The following is a 19,683-nucleotide window of genomic DNA, read 5'->3' on the forward strand; positions in this document are numbered from 1 at the left end:
GGGAGGCTTTCTGAAGGCAGAGTACGTCAGAGGGCTCTTCTGCTCATCTTGTTATGATGGAGGGGGAAGTTGCGATGTAACTGCCAGAGAAGTTCTAGTAACTCAGGGCTGGTTTTGATTTGCACTTGAGAAATACAGGACTGAACTTCCACTGTTCTTTCTTTATTACTTGATTTGGGCAGAGGGGAAGGAAGGACAACTTCATATCCCTGTTATAATTTGTGATATTGTGTTTCTTTAAAATCATTGCCAGTTCTTGAAAATCATGTGGGTCAGGGGTTTGCCATAGGCTGGATATAAGGCAAATCATAATGTAACATGGCAAGGTAAAAGAGCTGTTTTCTGGAAGGAGGAAGCTCTAGGTAGTAATAAACCTGCCAAGTGTGAGAAGTACACGAAACACATAATGATGCATTACGTAGTTTCACAGCCATTTGTGCTCGGGTGGTTTCCAAAGTTTACTCCTTTATGTTTGGAGTAGTGTACCCACTTCAAACTCAAGTGCACATATGGTATTGCTGGGAGAAATCAACTCCCATAGTTAGGAGTTGTCCCTCACTTTTCGTCGTCAGTTGCTAAAAAGAAGATTGTCTTGAGGGGATTACAGGGGAGGGGAAGGGAGGGACAAAGAGGAATGAAAGATTTAGGAGGCAGGTTATGTTCTGGGGCTCATGAATGGATGTAGGTAGTTGTAGAAATTCCTCACCTCCTGACTTGCATACAAGGGCACGGAAAACCCTTGTTCCCAGTTTTAAGTCGAACCGTTGGAATGGGATGAGGTATTTTGTTTCCTTGACACTTGTCTGGAGTTTTAAAATATTTGGTGTCCAAATGTGGCTATGTATTGAAGCCCCTGACCTGTTTGCTGAGGGTTCAGAGGTCTTAAGATGCTTCACAAGCCCCATGTATCTGTACTTTGAAACCATGAGACCTACTGGACATGCCGAAAGCATGGGGCCTAATGTACATCTGTATCTGTTAAAGGCGTACCATAGCTCTGCAGATGAGTGTGTCTATTTTCCTCCTGAATAAGAATGTCAAACCTAGTTCTCCTTCCTTCCCCATCTTTCCCAATGTAACATCTAGCATCAAAGACTTGTCTTCTGCCATACACCCATTTCCCAAGGGAAGAATTTCAGCTCGTTTTTTCACCTGCACAAAATCCATCCAGCGTTGCCAAGGCTGTGATCCCCCCTCTGCTGCTACGCTCCCAGTCAGAAGGTGCAGGTCCTGTGCATGATAGAGTTACTGCAGGCTCTTTGGCCATGTTGAGCCTGAAGCCACTGCTTCTAGCAGAAGCATACAGCCCTGAAAACCTCTCTGCAGCTGCTCCCTGCATTCTCTTGACCTCCAAATAACCCTTTTCTGAGGCTGTTCTACTCTATAAGGCAAACTGTAGGTCATTATTTTTAATATCCACTTTGAAACTGTGGAGTGTGATTAGTGGAAGTGCTGAACACTCAGTAGCACCACATAACACTAGGAGCACTGCTATAAAATAGATGGTTCGGTATAAAAAAGTACATTACAAAAATTAGGCACTTGACTTCTCAAGCTATACATCTATAGCTGATACACGTTTTTAAATTTAGTGTGCCTTAGTTTTTCCATTTGTAAAACCCTTCAGTGAGCAGAGCTTTACCAGTGCCGTTGTGAAAGAAAATCAGTGTAACCTTGTGCCTGTACATCTTTACTGCTTTGGTGTCCTAAATGAGGATGATATATTGTCTCATATTTCTGATGTTCGGTTCATACAAGTTTCAATAATATTTGCAAAACAGAGATAATGATACTTCCCTACCTTGCCGTGTTTGTAAGACTACATTAAATATTGCAAGCCTTTCTGCTGCCCTTAAACTGGAGCCTTCATGAATGCAAATATCCCATGTGTGCTTCATGAAAGACAAGTTTTATTTTGAACAATTTGAATTAGCAGAACTTCTTGGAAAGTGTGCTGAAATTCAGCCTGGGAACAGGTGCACACTGCCAAGAATGATTTCATGCAAAATTCAGGCTCAGTTAGTACCTTTCAGCTGATCGGCTTTGGCTTTTAAACTGCCATTCTAATATTCAGGTATGACATTTGAATCAGGAAAGTGAGTTAAGAATTGCAGTTAAGCACCTGCTTTTAAACTGAAAATTGGACATGCAAATAGAAACTATTCATTTCCACAGCAGTTACATATTGTCCTATGAATTAAAAGGTGTAGGAATTAATTTAGATAAGAATTGGACTTCAGCTGCATCAGTATTTAGCAATGAAAATCAGTTGTTGACATGCTTTTCTAGGGTAGTCTCCTTCTCTTTAAAGTTTGTGTAGCTCCTGCTCTTAGAATACCTTCCTAAACCAGAATATTGCTCATTACTATGGTCAGGATTGTCAGCAAAGGTTTAAACACAGATGTTGGCCCTCTGAAGCCAAAGTGGCTAGTCACGTGCCTTTCGAAGTTATGTATTAAGGCCTGGATTTATGCTGCCTAAGTGCTGTAATTTGAGAGTTTGTTTTGCTCAGCTCTGTTTATGTTCAATGAAGATAATTAAGATAATTTAGATTTTTAGAAGATCTGAAGTGACTTTTGAAGCCATGTGTTTCTCTTTTACTGGCTTTAGAGAGGGGATAGGCTGAGCAGGCTTATAACATGCAACATCTGACAGAGCTGCCTAAAGAAAGTGAGATGAAACTGAGAGTTGGTGAGCTGGAATTAAAATCTTTAGGATTGCAAATAGCAGGTTGTAATTACCTAAGATTATTTTATCTATGTAGTAACCTATTTGTTTCTTATCTACGTGAATGAAAATCAAAGATATGTAGGGTTTTTCCTAGATGAGAAAAAAAGATTGTTTTACTTCAAGTAGTTAGTTGTAAGTACTTCTACATAAGTAGCTGAGTGCTGATGTTTGCTTCAGCAGTGGCCTCATACTGTGCGAGCAAGCTGCTGCCCCTTCCTATATTGTGGGTACCCTGTCCTCAGTTTCTCTTGACCATTGGCTAAAGGGTTTTGGTTTTTTTTTTTTGCAGTTTCTTCAATAAAAATTTCTGGTCTTCAATATTTCTAGCCTTTGTACCTCCTTCACTGGCTTCAAGATTTATTTTTCTTTTGATAGTCACTTTCTGATACTTGCTGTGCTTATACATTGCTTGAGTTACCTCTCAGAAGTTTCTCTCTGGGAAACTCAGTAGCTGTGCCAATGGAAGGGCAGTCAGGGAGGCTCAAGCAATTTCTTGAGAGAGTTGTCACTGTCCTGTCAACATCAGAGAAGCTTTAACCTTCAGACCTTCTGTGGTGAAAGACTGTTCCTTCCATGCTGAAAGGAAGCAGGCTGTGGGGTGCGACTGCGTTGCCTCTGGGGGAGAATCCCTGAGAAAAGGCTGGTTGTGGCGAGAACCTAGGTGCCATTTCTAACCAGCAGCGGTAGCTCTGTCAGTAGCTGTGAGACCTGAGGCTTATCAGAGGGTGAAACCACAAACTTGTCGGCCAAAAGACAGTCACTGGTGGTGAGTGTCAGAGATCTCATGCTTTGTCTCTGGTTCATTTTTATTTGTTGCTGATTCTACCAGGCTAATTCCAGTTCCCCATCAGTCAGGTGATGTGGATACTTGTGACCACTTATAAGAAATGGCCTGTCAGACCCAGGAATTATTCTGCAATCTTGTGATTTGGAAACAACAGTGTGATGTATTCTACACTCACACATGTTGAAGTATCACTACACTAAGAATCAAAAGATAATTTGAGGGAAACTGCAGAGTTGAATGTCAAGATGCTTCCCAACCCCTACAGTGATTTTTTTCGTCATCGGGTAGGCACTCTCTTCTGAGATAGAGAAAGTTCAAGTCACAATATAAGAAGATACTTTCTGAAGGAGCTGAAATGCTTTCTTTGTAGGATTTACTCCTCTTCAGATGGGACCAGGATAGCCATTATCTAACAGGCAGTGTCATAACTCCAAAAGGCACAAGCACTGCGACAGTTGACAAAGGGCACTGTGCCTCTGGTATAAATATGCTTCCTGCAGCTGACTCCATCTGAAAATATCTCTGGGCTGTATTAAGGGGAAAGAAGATGAGTACCTTTTCTTTTATCATGTAGACAGCCAGGAAGCCTTATGCATACCAATACATAATTGGTCCAGATCATTCCTCAGCTGCTTCAGTGGTGCAGCTTGAACCAAACAGCTTTTCTGCAGTGCCTTAGATGTCCATGAACTGGACTCTGTTAAAAGGCAGTCTGTCCTCCAAAAAATATTGGATGTTCATGAACTACTTGTTTTCATAACCACCCTCTATTTTCTTACTGTGGCTGCAGCCACAGAGAGAAGCTTGCAGAGGCTTCTCGCTCAGAAAAACCATTAAGACATTAGATGTCTTCACTAAGAAGAGCTAACTGTTCGCTTTTATGGAGTTTAGCACTTCTTACCCAGCTTTGGATGTAAGGGACTTCTGAAGACCACTTCTCCAGTTTTGGGTTGGTCCTGTCACTTCAGGAAGAGATTGGTCCAAATATCTTTACCCACAGAATGCTTCTGTCTGTGTTTCAGTGGCTGCATTAAACTGAAAGTGTATTTATTTCACTGTAAATTTTGTATGAGGTTCTGTCTTCCCAGATGCAGGGTCTTAGCAGAGGTCTTTGGTGCTTCCCTGAAGAGAATGTCAGAAAGTTTCTCTTGCTTTCATGGTAAGTTGGTTCATGGATACGCTTCTCTAGATGGCTTTCTTTGGCCTGAGGCTCACTGACTTCTACAGAGTACAAAAATCTCTGGGTAGATGCTTTTTGACCAGCTAGTTTCCTGCTTTGGCTAATCCTTCATCCCATGGGCCTTGCCTGTGCTCTTGTTTTATATCCATCTCATCCCAGGTTTGTGGTGGTCAATTTTGAAGTGGTTTGTGTAGTCCTGCTCATCTGCCTGCTCCAGTCTGCCATTAGCTTTTGTTCTGTCCAAGTCCTAATGGAGAACCGTTTATAATGGACAAGAAGTCCACCATGTGCATGCTTATACTAGAAATGAGATCTCACAAGATCTGTGGGGCCAAGCACAGCACACTACAACCAGCAGTAAAGTAGCCACTGTCAGTCCTAAAGGTTTGGTTTATGGTGACTCATTGCAAAGAAGTGTTGAGGAATGGTGTCTTTTCTCTTCATACACCACTAAGAACTTTCGAGTCTCTGTGCTTCATGGCCTTCCTGATGCCTGTTGGAGACATTATTTGGGCTCTGCTCAAGAAGGTTTACAGACACCTTTGATACCACTCCAGAACAGAATTGTCCATAAGGTTAGTGAGACATGGGGAAAGGAATCCTGCAGGTCTTTGTATACCCAAGAAAATTTCATTACTGTGACTTTGTGATTTTTTTTTTCTTTTTCTTTCTTTTCCCCTTGTTTTTCAAACAAGAATCCTCTAAACCCTTTGCTCTTCTCATGCCAGATTCACCTCAGTTTTACTAAAATACTCTTATCTTCATAAATACAGGTTGGAAGCATTCCATATTTTCTTCTTGAGCACTTGAGGCTTTAGCCAAACAATTTCCAATAATTTCAAATGAAAAATACTTAATGTGGGAAATACCATGTAAGACAGAATTTCTAGTTGCAGATCTCATTATCTCTCAGACCTATAATTTTGATTACTTACATGAACTGTCTTCTTGACAGACATGTTCAGAATAATTTAATTTATCCAATAAAATGAAAATACAGTGCACTGGTTGGTTTTTTTCTGTGTCTTTATTTAATACGGAGTTTGGAGCTGTGCAAAAAAACCTCCTCAGATGTACAATACAGAAAATAATCCCAAGTGGTTCATGTTATGAACCAAACAGATTTCTCTTGTTTTAGAATTATTATGAACTTAAACAGTTTAGTACTGAGATATGTAGCAGTAATATTTTAGGCAGTGTATTTGGCACAGACTGTGTTCTCTGTCTATATTTAGTTGTAAATGTGTACGCTTTTGTTTTTAAGTTGCATTTTTAAAATTTATTTTTAAAAAATTAAGTGGCAAGTCTATATGTAAGAATCTTAGGTCATAATTTTTAAACTTATCTCTAAATGGGATACGTACACAGGTATGTAAGTACATGTGTGTTCCCCACAACTGCTTATGTGTGCTTTCTTGACAAGTAGATTACTAAATATTGACATATGTCTATAATATGAGTGCTTGTAATCCAGAAAGGGATATAATTATATATATTTTTGTGAGATTATTAAATTACCAATATTAGTGATACTTGAAATAACTTAATTTCTAGAATTCATAACTACTATACTATATTCAGAAATCAAAAGTGGCAGAGATTGGTGTTTTAAAAAGGCTGTATTTCAAAAGATTTAAAAAATATAAAAAAGCAAAAAAAGTCTTACATGGACCTGATCCAACACCCAGACAAGGAAAGGAGCAGACTCACACTGACTTTAGCTGGGAACTCTAGCTCACACACTGAGCACAGATGCGGTGTATTTTTAGTTGTTATTAGACCAGTTGGAAAATGAATGTGAGGTAGAAATGATTGTGCAGACATATGTTTACAGGAAATTACAAACTCGGTGGTTTAAGGGCATGGAGACTTAATGGCTTTGATGCTGAGGATCCCAGTTCCAGCCTCCTTGATGCAGACCAGGTTCTGCTCTTGAAGTCTCTGCAACTTGTGCTTTTCTGCTTGTTTTTGAAATAAACTGGAAAACAAACTCCAAGGGAAATGACTGCAAAAATCACACTAAATTTAGTACATAGAATGTACAACTTGAAGCAGTGTTTAAAAAGGAATAATGTGGGAAAATTATAAACTAATTTAAATGTGCCAGATAGACTTTCCTGAGTTGTATGTAAACATATACATACATACAGTGTAGACATTACATAGAATAGGCAGTTTGGATGAAAGTTCCAGGAAAAGTCTCCACTTCAGGAATTTGAGTCTTAATTTTGCAGTGTTAATGCTGATTGCTTCTACCTAATGTACCAAAATCTCTATTGTATATTGGCCATTAACTTTGAATAAAGAATAATGTATCTAATAAGAAATAATTAAACGGTTTATCACATTATGGGTGAATTTTGGCAAGTGTAATGCTGAAACATAAATTTGTTGTCATTGCTGGAGATGCTAGGTCGCAGTCATTAAATATTATTCTGTCTTGTGAAAAGCATTGGGGCTTTTCTTTTCATTTCCAAACACTGCCTGCAGTAAGTCCAGGACAATGTCTTGTTCCCTTAAACTTGACCGCAGTATTTTTTATTTCCTCCTATATTCCAATGTCTTTCCCCTGCAATAACTCCTTAATTTTCTCCCCGATAGTCTGCCCTCACAGTATCCTCAGCTTCTCGTTACATTCTCTACCATATGCTCTTGTGGTGTGGAGGCTGGGCAGAGGGAGGCTGCGGGGCTGTCTGAGCCGCTCAGGTGCTCGCTCCTGGGTGAGCACTGCCCTTCACAGACCAGGACAGCAGTTAAGGCCTGAGCTCTTTTCTAGGGTCCCTCTTTTCTAGCCGTGCAGTGATTTTTGCCAAACTTACAGGAATTTGCAATTTTTGAGGACAAAATTTGGTATAAGTTAGGTGGTGAGTGTTGAAGTTACTTTTGGCGGAGGAACCAAGCTGTACAGAAATAAACTGACTAAAAACGTAGCCCCAGACTCCTTATTCCCTCTTAACCCAGAAGAACGCACTTTTGAAAGAAGAGTTTGTATGAAGTATGTCCAGTTGTTGACTACTAAGATATTGACCTTCTGACTTTTTTTAGGTTCAGCAGATAGATCGTGTAGTAGAAGTTGTGGAGGAAACTATTAAAGGTAAGCATCACACTTGAACTAATTTCAGCTCATCTGAAAGATGTAAGCATTAGCTTGCAGAAGTGCAGCTGTTATGTTCCTTGTCAGCCTCATGCTCCCTTTCTCCTCTAGTTAAATGTTTTGGCAGTGCTATACTTTGCTGTGTGCGCTTTGTGTAAGTGGTAATTTCAGAGATCTTTTCTGGCAGGAGCTCTGTGGCATGTTGGAATCATAGGTAAATGATCCAGGGGAGACTTGAAGAAATCATTTCAGTTGCATCAATGTAGGTGGGTGTAGAGTATTGTTTAAAGCTCCCGCACTGTCTTAATTCAGTGGTATATCTCTATGTTTAGTCCTCTCATGTTTTCTTCTTTTCAGATGTTTTGGCTCATTGCCTTGAGCTTCCCTTAGCACGACAGATAAATTATCTGCTAGTTTGATGTTATTTTGTAACTGTGTTCCTTGTTCTCTCTGACTGCGTTCATGTGTGTGTGCACTCAGTACTTTGCAGTGAAGGGGGAGGAAAGACAGTATTGTTTCTGTAGCCTGACCAGTAAACATTTGCTATTAAATAAATATATTTGTCTGTCTTTCTGGGTTACCTAAGTTTGTCTCCATTATTTATCAGGTCATAAAAATTACTGTTCTGTGAAGCTTTAAATTACCAGGTTTAGTTTAATTTGCTGTACTTTCAATATAAACAAGTGTCTAGTCCACAAGACGTTGCCTGAAACTTTAATGCTGGAGTATGATGTTTTTGAAGTACAGCATGAAAAATGTAGAAACAGTGTAAAACTTTAAAAGGAGTTAAAAAACCAACCAAAACTTCTGTTGAGAAGTTGTGTAATGTGGAGTAAGCCTTCTAGAGTTTGTGGTTTGAAGGCCTTTAGATTTCATGTTGCTTTTCACGCTTTCAAAAATGGAACCTGTTCTCTTATGTACTCCCAACCAAAACTTTTCCAAGTTTATCCTTACCTTATGACATCTATTTTTTGGGAGGGTTCACCCTACTGTACCGTATAAACAAAGAACAACTATATTAGGTGTATTCATATTCACTATTAAATAAGCCAGACTGTTTTCCCAGAAACATTATGGTGTTTATGACAAAGTGTTGGAAATGGGAATGCCTCATGATTTTTACAACAGCACAGTACTTCAGATCCCTATCTGACTTTCCTGAATTTTATTTATTCTTTGGGGAGTAAAATGATAACCTGAGTCGGCATGCCCTCACTTTACAAAAATGGGCTTTGTCATTCTTAGACTGACTCCAGACATTACTGCTTTTTCAGTAACAAAGTTACTCAGGTTATTGTGACTGAATATTATATGACTAGAAAGAAAACAATATAGTAGCCATTTTTAAAATCATGCTTTTAATTGAATTGATTTTAAGATTGCATTCTACATATTGATATAATTCTGGAAAATAATGTTCATAGGCATATGAAGGAACATTTAAACTTCAAAAAGTGTGAATTTTGGGAAAGATTTTCGTTCCTTCTGGCTTACTAGAACTGGTTTGAATAAAAAGGAGTAAGTGGGCTGCTGCATTCCATACATAGTGCCTAGTCCTTCAGGGATTTCTCAAAAGATAATGGAACACCAGATTTCTGAAGTTTCAATGGAAAAAAATGAACAAAAATGGCTCCCTAGTGCAAGAGAGACATGGACATACTGGGGAGAGCCCCACAAAGGGCTGTGAAGAAGTTGAAGAGACTGAGACTGGAGCATCTCTCCTCGTAGGAGAGGCTGAGAGAGCTGGGGCAGTTCAACCTGGAGAAGAGAAGGCTCAGGGGGATTTTATGGATGTATATAAATACCCGAAGGGTGGGTGCAAAGAAGACAGAGCCATGTTCTTGTCAGTGGTGACCAGTGGCAGGACCAGCAGCAACAGGCACAGGCTGAAACTCGTGTGGTTTCCTCTGAATATGAGGAAGCACTTTTTCACTGTGAGGGTGACTGAGCACTGGCCCAGGTTATCCAGAGGGGTGATGGAGTCTCCATCCCTGGATGTATTCAAAAACTGGACACAGTCCTGGCCAACTGGCTCTAGTGGCCCTGCTTGAGCAGGGGGGTTGGACCAGGAGATCTCCAACCGTAACACTTCTGTGAAAACAGAGTTTCTGTTGGAAAGAGAATTGACAAATTGACAGGGGTCAGCATATGATAACAGCTTGCTTTTGCAAAAGCCAGCCATAAATATAGGAGGGTTGGCTTCTATTGCTTTTATTTAAATTTCTTTAAAGGTAATGCAGTATTTTGTATTTGGGAATTGTTTTCCACTAATGGAGAAGAATGTGAAGCTGTTTTTCACTGTGTTTTATGAAAGAGTCTAACCATGAACTTTCATTATCCAAGTGAAGTAAAATACTGTAGATAACAGGACTGTGTTGTTAATAATCTTTTATACTGTAAAACAGATACCTAGTAGAAGCTTAAATTCACGTGTGTAAAACCAGATGAAATGTAACCCTCTGTCTTCTTAAGTCTACATCATTAATAACAACTTATAAGTCGCAGATGGGTTCAGGATGCAGAGTTGGTGTGGGCCAGGGGATTAAATATAAATTCTGAATTCAGAGCCAGCTTATATTAGGAAGTTGAAGTTGGATATCTGTCATAGTGGCGTGATACAATTTTCTTCACCTGTTTTTTTAAAAAGGAAATCAAAAGGTTGCATGGGTGGTATACTCTGGTAGTGTGACTATGTGTATTTTGAAAGTTAAAAAAATATTATATATTGAAAGTTTAAAAAAATATTCCGACTGAATATTTAAATTGAGTAAGTTTAAGCTGCATAGCGACTGAGCTCTGTAGGGCAGCTGTCTGCAGATTGGTTGACCTAACCGAATTGCCCAGATTTTCTCTCCAGACTCCAAGGTGGTTAATCGTAGTTGCCAGTTTTAAGTCTAAAAGTCTAGCTTTCCTTGAGTTCCCGTTTCTTAAGGCATACCTTAGATTTTTCTTTGATGTTTGAATTTTGTGGTGCACAATTTACAAAAAGGGAAACTTTTTACAAAGCATTTGCCTCCTCCCCTTTTTTTCTACTAGTCTTCTTTCTAGTTTTCCAAGAAAATGGCTCCCCTCTTGGATTTATTTACAAGCTTACTGTAGTTGCAAGGAAAATTCCTTTCTTGGAATTATTTAGAGCTCTTTGTATGGAATGTGAAGGGGTTTCTTCTAGCTTTATTTCTCAGTCTTAAGAGCATTGTGAGGAAACCTTCCTCAAAACAATGGCAGTCTGCTGGTTCAAGAGATTGTTTCAAGAAGTAGATCTTTATGGAGGTCTTTACCTCATCTGTCTGAAAACAGCGTAATTGCCAGTTCCCAACTCTCCATTAAGATAATTCTCATAAACATTTTTAATGTGACTTTATATTTTTATCCTCCTTCATCAGAAAATGGAAAAGAAGGATGCTCATGTTTATTATTTTGCTAACAGCCAGAAAAGACACAGAATTTTTAAGAGACCCTGTGATTTCTTATTTTTATGTCACCCAGATTTTTATCACAAGTCTTGTGGAACTTTGAAATTCCTTAATTATCAGGTGAGTTACCAGGTAAACTGTCATTTCCAGAAGTGATGTTTAAGAACTGTGCAGTATTTGTACACAGATCATGTCTGATTAATGTTTATACTGTGTCCCAAGATTTATTTTAACTAGAGGCATCTTCAGGTACTCTTTCTATGATGTTGTAACTTAAAATCTGAAACCTCTACGCTGCCTGCTAGGAGCTAGACAAAGTAATTTGATCTCAGCCTCAGAATTAGGTTTCTCAAAGTGAGAGCCACAATCATGTAGCCAGAGTGTCTCAGTCTTCCTTATATACAGAACAGTTTCATTATGCAAGGCTCTGATTTAACCATTTAGTAAACGTTGCTTCATGGGCACATTACCCAAATTATAAGATTGCATTACAACCATTTTTATGTCATTGGGGCACCCATTTTCACTTATGCTTAGTTTCCCAGGAACATGTTATGATATAGTGTGTTAGGAGAGTATTGCTGAGGAGTTGCAGTGTCTGTGAGCTAGGAGAAAAGAGGTTTATAACTGATGTACGTTCCATCATTAAGTAAAATTTCTCTATGGAATTTGAAAGCTGTTTGGGCTGATCAGTCTCTATAGCACGTCCAGTAAGATGAAGATTGTGATTGGTGGGAGCCACAGAATGTCTTTATGTTGATTGCTCAAGTCAGCATTTTATGAACCACTTAAGAGGGCTTTAAAAAAAACATATAGTGTGTGTGTACAAGCTTGGATATAAACAGTTTACAGTAGGCAAGATAATACAGTTATTCTGTAGTTTAAAGGAGAAATTTTAACTGCTTAATGTGGAAGTTCTTCTTTTGGTTTTGAATTTAGGTCTTCAGAGATTTGGGTCGTGTCACCCCCTCCCCGCCCTTTCCAGACATGCTGGTTCTCAAATCCCATGTTATTAAAGCTTTCTGGGGTTGGGAGGCATGGAACCAGAGTATTTGTGTACAGTCTGCTTTTAGCTTAGGCCTTGGGGAGATGAGGGACACAGGTTGAATTGAGTTTAGTCCATTCTGTGTCTCTAATGCTTTCACAAAACATAGTTTTACAATGGGTCATTAGACTTGATTGTAAAAAACAACCAAAGGAAATTACTTCAGGGTTGAGCCTTTTATACTTCACTTAACCTTTCTTGATTTCAGTCACGTTGACCTGTCTAGTGAAGTTGCCCATCCATTCCCGGTTTAAATGTTAACCGGTATTTACTGAACTGTTAAATTGTCCTCATGTGGTTAGTAATTATGGATTGCTGATAGTTGCAGTGTTAGTCTGTCTGAAAATGAGCAGATAAATGGTACCTATATTAGATGTAGGCTAAAGTGTAGAATTTACACTGGATTGTCTACCTTAAAGTGAGTGACTGTATATGTATATGAATGCCAGCTTGTTAAATAGTATTTGTATGTGCTGTTTGATTTCACTGATAATCTGCTTATAACAGTAGATAAAATACTCTCTTTTCAGTTTCTGTGATTGTGAGACGAGTAGCCTTGACTTAAGAAGCTGATGACAAGCCAAATGAAGAATAAAAATGGGAGGAGTCAGGCAGTCCTTTTTGAGGAGAAGTAGCATTTGGCTCCCAGTCAGGAAACTTGACTGTTTGTGCCGAAGTGCAGCTTGAGGAGGGCCAGAGGGAGGGTAGTGGCCTCATTGAGTCCCTGTTTCTGTTTCTGTGTCCTTTGAAAGGACATAGAAAGAGAGGATAGTTTTGGATGTTTTTTTCATTTATTTCACTGTGTGGTGGGTTGACATTGCTGGCTGCCAGCCCCCCGACCCAGCCACTCTCCTGCTCCCGCTCCTCAACAGGACAGGGGAGAAAACAAGATGGAAAAGCTCCTGGGTCATGATAAGGACGGGGAGATCACTTACCAATTACTGTCACAGGCAAAACAGACTTGACTTGGGGAAAATTAATTTGATTTATTGCCATTTAAAAATAGAGTAGAATGGTGAGAAACAAAGAGAAAACTAAAACTACCTTCCCCCCACCCCGCTGCTTCCCAGGCCTGATCAGCTTCTCTCTGTCATCCCAGGGGAACAGGGGTTGTGGTCAGCCCATAACAGCTCCTCACTGCCCCTCCTGCCTCTCCATGCCATTCCCCTGTGCCAGCCAGGGGCCTGCCCATGGACTGCAGCCCTCCAAGAACTGCTCCAGCATGGGCCCTCTTCGCAGGGTGCAGTCCTTCAGGAACACGCTGCTCCAGCGTGGGTCCCCAAAAATTATGCAAGGGGCTTTCTGTATTTGGCAGATTAAAAAAAAAGGGGAGGGTGTGTTGAAATCAAGTTTTCAATAGGCAATATACAGAACTAAGTAAGTCAGTGAAATGAGTGTGGGTAAAAAATTCAGCATCACCCATTTGTATGTATTACTCGCTGAGGTTAACAGCATAACGTGGTAAATGTCACCCCCTGCCCCTTCCTTGTGTCCCTGGGTTGGAAATTTTGGAGCTATTAGTGTTTAAACAAAAAATAATTGTAGATTTTTGTTGCCATCTAAGAAAATGGCTTTAGATGTGGAAAGAGTGTCATTACTGTAGGATTTTTTTTGCTTCTGTTAATTTGAGAACTACTTTGACAACAAACATTGACTTATGAAGGACCTGACTTGATGGTATCCCATCTGACAGATTTAAACGAAGAGGTTGTCATTCAGCTGAACACTTCAACAAGAGCGCCGAGTTGCATTTTGATTGCCTGTTTCTGACTGCTTAAGAAATGTGCAATGTACTGAAGGAGTGAGTTCAAAATAGTGATAACCATTATCCGTGCCAGTATCAACTCTGGGAGTTTAGCTTTATAGAATGGAATTTAAAGAACTGTGCAGAGTGCAATGAGGAATGCACAGTAATTGTGGAGAAGCTATTTCTGCAAAGGCAGATTTTAATTGCTTTTGTAAAACATCAATAATTATGTGGCACAACATAAAAGTCTTACCTGCTGGGGCAAGAGGTTTCCATTGCCATCAGTTGGTTTCTGTTCTTACACCAAAGCTTATTGCCGTTTTTGCTGTGCCTGGACATGCTTTGGGGCATGCAATGACTATTATGTGTGTGAGATGATCCAGGATTTTAGGTGGTTTTTGTAATTATTTTTCTCACTGTAGTTAATTTCATTGGTTTGGTTTAGAAAACTGTTAGGACTGACTGTCCCAGTTATGACTGTCATTGTTACAACTTTATTTTGTAAGTAGTTCACAGAAACTGAATGGGACACAAATAGTGCTGCAGGAGAAGAAAACAAGCAATGTCGGGGGGGGGGGGGTGGGGAATAGATTGAAAATCTTACTAACAGAATTGTGATTGCTCATTGTTAAATGAGCCTGTGATGTGCATGGAAAAGATGCCCTTTTTTCCAGACCTGTATGTGCCCTTTTCCACACCTTCAATGAATGACCATCTTACAGCTTCCCCATTTTTCTGTCCTGTTGACATGGCTTAGGCTCAGCTGGGTTTAGCTCTGTTAGAGAATCCTCATGGCTGGTAAATGCAAAGTGTGCCTTGTTCAAACCGGTGTGATTTAGTTATCCATAGGAGGAGTGCAAATAGATGGCAAAGGAGTAGAGGTGAAAGTAAAAGCTTGCTTTTACATACAGCAATAGGTTCAGCTCAGCGTTTCACTCTGAGGCTAAATTGGTTTTGTTCAACCTGCACACCCCAAGACATTAGCTAAGTTACTAGTACTACTGCAGCTGGCTCTAACAATCCACCCTTCAGCATTTCCCTTCCTCAGAACACAGCCTGTTTCATCTGATTCAAAGTTTCTTTTCCTTAAAAGTTTCTATCTAAAAGTCTCCCAAGGTTTTGTGCAGCATCATTGATCCTAATCAAATGCATTTCTTCAGAGAGAGAGGTGAGGACAGAGGGTCAGGGGAACTCTTCCTGTAGTTGATTCTTACTATTGTTCCTTTGAGCTGTCAAATTGTAGCCAGCATTTTGAGTTCACAGCAGATTTTACATTTAGCCACTTGTTCAGAAAGACAATAACATCACATGATCTCAAAATAAGTAGGGTGAAGCTATTGAATCCTGAAAAAACCACCAGTGCCTTAATAGGACATTTCAAGTGCCTTTGTTGTAAGAGAGGAAAATACTGTGGATGTGTAAAAAATGTTCTGAATACTTATATTCTTAATTTAACTCTATGAAATTTTTGTATGAGCAGTAATTCATTGTTAATAGTTATCTCTTTTTCTGTTATTTGTGGCACTCTACTGTTTAGTGCTTACAGATATTGTTACGATCGAATGACACATTGGAGAAATACCAAGAATAAAGAGGTGTTGTGTTTAATGGAGAGAAAGTGATGTATGAATTTTAGCAATCTGGGCCACCTGCGGAGCTTTTTTCTGAAGTTTGTGAACTGCCTCACTATATTTAATATTTTGCTTTTGAAATGACATAAAACGGATTTTAAAAAGCCCGGGTCTTCACCTGTGTGACACTCATATTCTGGAGTCTTCTGAAACAGAATTGGAGTTGGGTGATGATTCCAAGTGCAGGCTTAGTAGATATATGTATTTTAAGCTAGTAACGTGCATGCTGTGTGCTTAGTAATACCTGCACATTTCTCTGAAGCTTGAGTTGGTGGAAGGCAATCTTTTTATGACAGAGTCCTGGATTGCAGAGACTGGGTCAAACATAGCACCCTTTATCAGCAACCTGATGGGACTGGGTGTCTGTTCCAGGGCATGCTTCCAGATCAGTAGTTCTGATAGCATTAGTCTGAATTGTTCCCTGCCTTGTAACGGACCCAGTTTCTGCCTACAGCAGTTGAAGAAGGAGTTTGACTGTTACACAACATCCCCACCTTTGGTGATCTAAAGGAGGAATAATTTGTATTAGTGGCTTGACCAGGAGCAGGGCCTTGTTCTTGCAGTTAGGTTTGGCTTTTCTTTGCTCCCTGTATTTACTTGAGCCAGGAAGTCCGACGGATGACACTCAAGGATGCCTCCATTAGGTAGCTAATGTGCTGCTGGCCACATGGCGTTGGTTGGGGTGGGAGCATTCACACAGCAAAGCCCTAAGCCTATTAGTGTCCGTGTTGTTTCTGCACTTGTGTGTGTCTGGCAGCGTGTGATCACTGTGGGGAGCCTGGGGATTCCTTTGCTATCAGTCATGTCTGCTGTGAGACAGCTTGTTTGTGCTCCAGGGCAGGGAGAAAAGATGGGAGAGGAGCTTAGGGTCTGCCCTTGCTGTACGTGAGCTGCTACAGCCAGAGGTAGACCAGGCCTCCGGCTCTAGGCCTGCCTGTCCACTGCAAGCTTGCCAAGTCTGGGTTTAAAGTGCCTCTGAACTGAAGAGGTTGGGCTCAAATATGAGCAGTAGTCCCGGTTAGCTGTAGGGTGTGTTAGGCAATTTGTGTTACATCCTTACATTTCAGATGCTATTTTTTCTGTTAGTCCTGCCAGAAGATCCAAAATAACTTGTTTAGAGGGTTGTTTTTACCCAGTAGTTAGAGTTAGAACGTAATGCTGGAAATAAATCCAATATGAAAGTTTTGTAATAGCTCCTGATTTGCCTCTTCTGCCTTTACACACATTTTTTAATTCAGTCTTCTTAGGCTCTTTTCTCTAATATGTTCTCGACTGTTTTTATTACTGAAGTTTTCAAATTCTTTTTACCTTTTATATTTATTTGATGCTTCTTTTAGTCTTTGCCACTGCTTTTAGTGGTTCTTCACACCTCTTCATTTTTTTTTTCTTTGGAGAAATTTGCTACTTTGTTTTCCCTTCATGTGTCGTTGCCTTCCTTAGCTAGACTGCTCCTGTGTGCCCTTTTTTCCAGTGTTAGCCTTAAGGAAAGGAAGCTCTGTATTCATTAAGAAGCGAATAATGATGGAAGGAAATATGTGCAAGAGTACATGAAATAATCCTTAATCCTTTTCCCTGAAGATGCTGGAGAAGATCAGACAGGTTGGTGAGAGACAGCTGTACATTGGCAGCCTTGTCGTGAGGAAAAGAAGTGGCTTTCAGGAAATGGTGAATAACCTCTGAGCATAATAATGTAACTGGGAAAGGGAAAGAAAGGGTAACAGAACAAGCTGAAAACAATAGAAGTCGTTGCTGCCAAGGATGGTGTTTCCTGCATCTTTGAGGATTTTCTTTAAATTCATGTTTTTGAGCTGCTTGGGATATCTGCAATGAACTTTGAAGCTGACAGCGAAGAAATACTGCTCGGTGTCTGGCTGGGAGCTGTGTTTCAGTGACATGCTGTGTAGCTCCGGGGGGCAGGGGCGTTCAGGGGTACAGAGGGACCCTCAGTGATGCCCTCTTCCATCATTCAAGCAGATGTTACTTCCCAGCAGCTGCTGAGGGTGCCAGCCTATGGCGTGGGAGAAGCTGACTTTTTCAAAGTACAGAAGGTCTGTTAATAACTGATAGATATTTGCAGTGCTGATAGGCAGTTGTTGAAGTTAACTAAAGATGACTGAGCCAGGCCACTTTCCCCTCACTTATCCTTGTACCAAACTAGCAAAATACCAGTCCAATTTTGAATCTGTTTGCTCTAATATCATTAACATGCTTCTGTGGGTCTAGGTCACAGGGGTCTGACAATAGCCTGAGATTCACAGCACACTTAATGTTGTTATAATCTTACAGCAAAGAAATTCTGTTACCTGTTCCCTTCATATATTTGTATTTTAAGGTCAGGCATTCTCTATGACAGTCCTGCCGATACATCTACGATTGATGGTATGTTACATGCCACTAACATTATGTTGCTTTTTTGTATCCTTTTTAACAAATAAAAATAAATCCCTTGAAAATATTTTCATTCTGCACACTGGTTTATCAAACTGTCACATTTAAAAGTCCCTGTTTAGACTAACAATAGGATTTAATATCCTGATTAATTCATTCCAACCTCATCCTCTCTGCGAACAATGCCAAGTAATGTGAATTGCACCTACTGACTTGTATGTAAAGATGAGTTTAATTTTAAATGGCCAGTTCTGAAAATTAGAGAGCTTTGGTTCGCTTTAAATTGTTTCTAGGTTGATTTCATTTACTCTTGATGTGAGTGAGTCTTCAGTATAAGCTTCCTCAATAGACTTGGTTAGTACTCCTGTCATGTGGTAATTTGCATTGATTATCTGTTAAATACTGAAAAACTGATCTGAAGCATGGCATAAATGGCAAATTAACTTTTTTAGTATTTTTTAATAGAATTTTATCTGCTGGTGGTCTGTTTGGAAGAGGTTTATAGGACTAGAGGTTTATAGGTTCTATGACAGAAGAGGTTTATAGGACTAGAATGTTTAGGCTCTCTCCTATAACCCGACTAGGTATGTTTGCCATTAAGCTGTGTTTCAAATCTTGCATCTTCTAGTCAGCCATCCGAAAAGGAGTGGTTTATATTTGATATCTGAGATGGAGCACTCATTGTTATGGAAGTGTGACTAACTTGGTTTTCAAAAATGTTGTACCAAACTTAAAAAAGGAAAAGAAACAAAAGAAACAAACAAAAAAGGATGACGTTTAAGTTTGGGACACCTATTTTGCATAGTTAAGTTGTTATCCAGCCTGTAAAGTCAGAGAGAAGGCAACTTAATCAGATAAAATGGCTTAGAAGTAAAACTTGGTTGCAATGTTCTGCCCCATTCTAAGCTTTGAAAGGAGGTCATAAATGAGGTTTAAAATTATTGCTTTTTCTGCTCTGCTTGATGTTAGCGTGGGCTTAATAATGCTGGTTAGATAGTTTTTTTAAAAAAAAAGTTGCTTGGCCTTTTCCTTATTGAATACAACAAAATATTTATTTTTAAGTTTTCTTGGAATAAGTAAGGGGAAAAAAATATCTACAGCATGTGAAAAAGTATGATTCAGTGTTTATCAAGTTATGTCTTATTAATAGCAACAATGCTGTAAACAGATGCTTTAGTGTTTACTTAAAATGAAACAGAATAGTCCTTGTATGGAGTAGGGGATAAAGGATTTAAGGTCATGAATACTGTAACTGAGGGTTTTTTCTTTCTTTATTTTTTTTTTTAGATTGTTAAGTGTGCTTGCAGCAAAAATCACTGTAGCTGGGTATGCATGTGCTGCTTGCTTTCTGGAAGCATTAATTCGTCTGCTACAACTCGTCTCCCAGTACTGCTTTTTTTATCCTCTGGTGTCTGGAGTGAAAAGTACAGGGATGTTACAGTTCTTGAGTGCCATCCAGGTTTTGCAAGCCTCGTATGAACTTAAACTCCAGTGTCATTCAGCAGGAATATGGGAAAAACTGTGGCCATATTTCATGTGAGAGCAAGCTGCCCTATTTGATTGTCAGACCATGGATTTCCTGAGCTGGGGCGTGGGGTTGAGGTGGGTGGTAGCATTCAGCGGATCGTGTGGGAGGTGGTCACAGAACTAGGGGGTTTATAAAGTTCT

At 39.7% G+C, this 19,683-nt stretch overlaps 1 protein-coding gene across 1 annotated transcript in view; it reads left to right on the forward strand.

Annotated features, from left to right (window-relative positions):
* Positions 1-19,683, forward strand: part of CDKAL1 (CDKAL1 threonylcarbamoyladenosine tRNA methylthiotransferase) — a 416,090-nt gene that overhangs the window by 132,879 nt on the left and 263,528 nt on the right. The window contains exon 6 of the mRNA XM_086469156.1: positions 7,743-7,791. Coding sequence (XP_086325282.1) covers positions 7,743-7,791 — 49 coding nt within the window. The remainder of the gene's footprint in view (positions 1-7,742; positions 7,792-19,683) is intronic.

The sequence above is a fragment of the Leptosomus discolor genome, chromosome 8 (assembly GCF_034619465.1).
Source record: "Leptosomus discolor isolate bLepDis1 chromosome 8, bLepDis1.hap2, whole genome shotgun sequence".
NCBI classification, from domain to species: domain Eukaryota; kingdom Metazoa; phylum Chordata; class Aves; order Leptosomiformes; family Leptosomidae; genus Leptosomus; species Leptosomus discolor.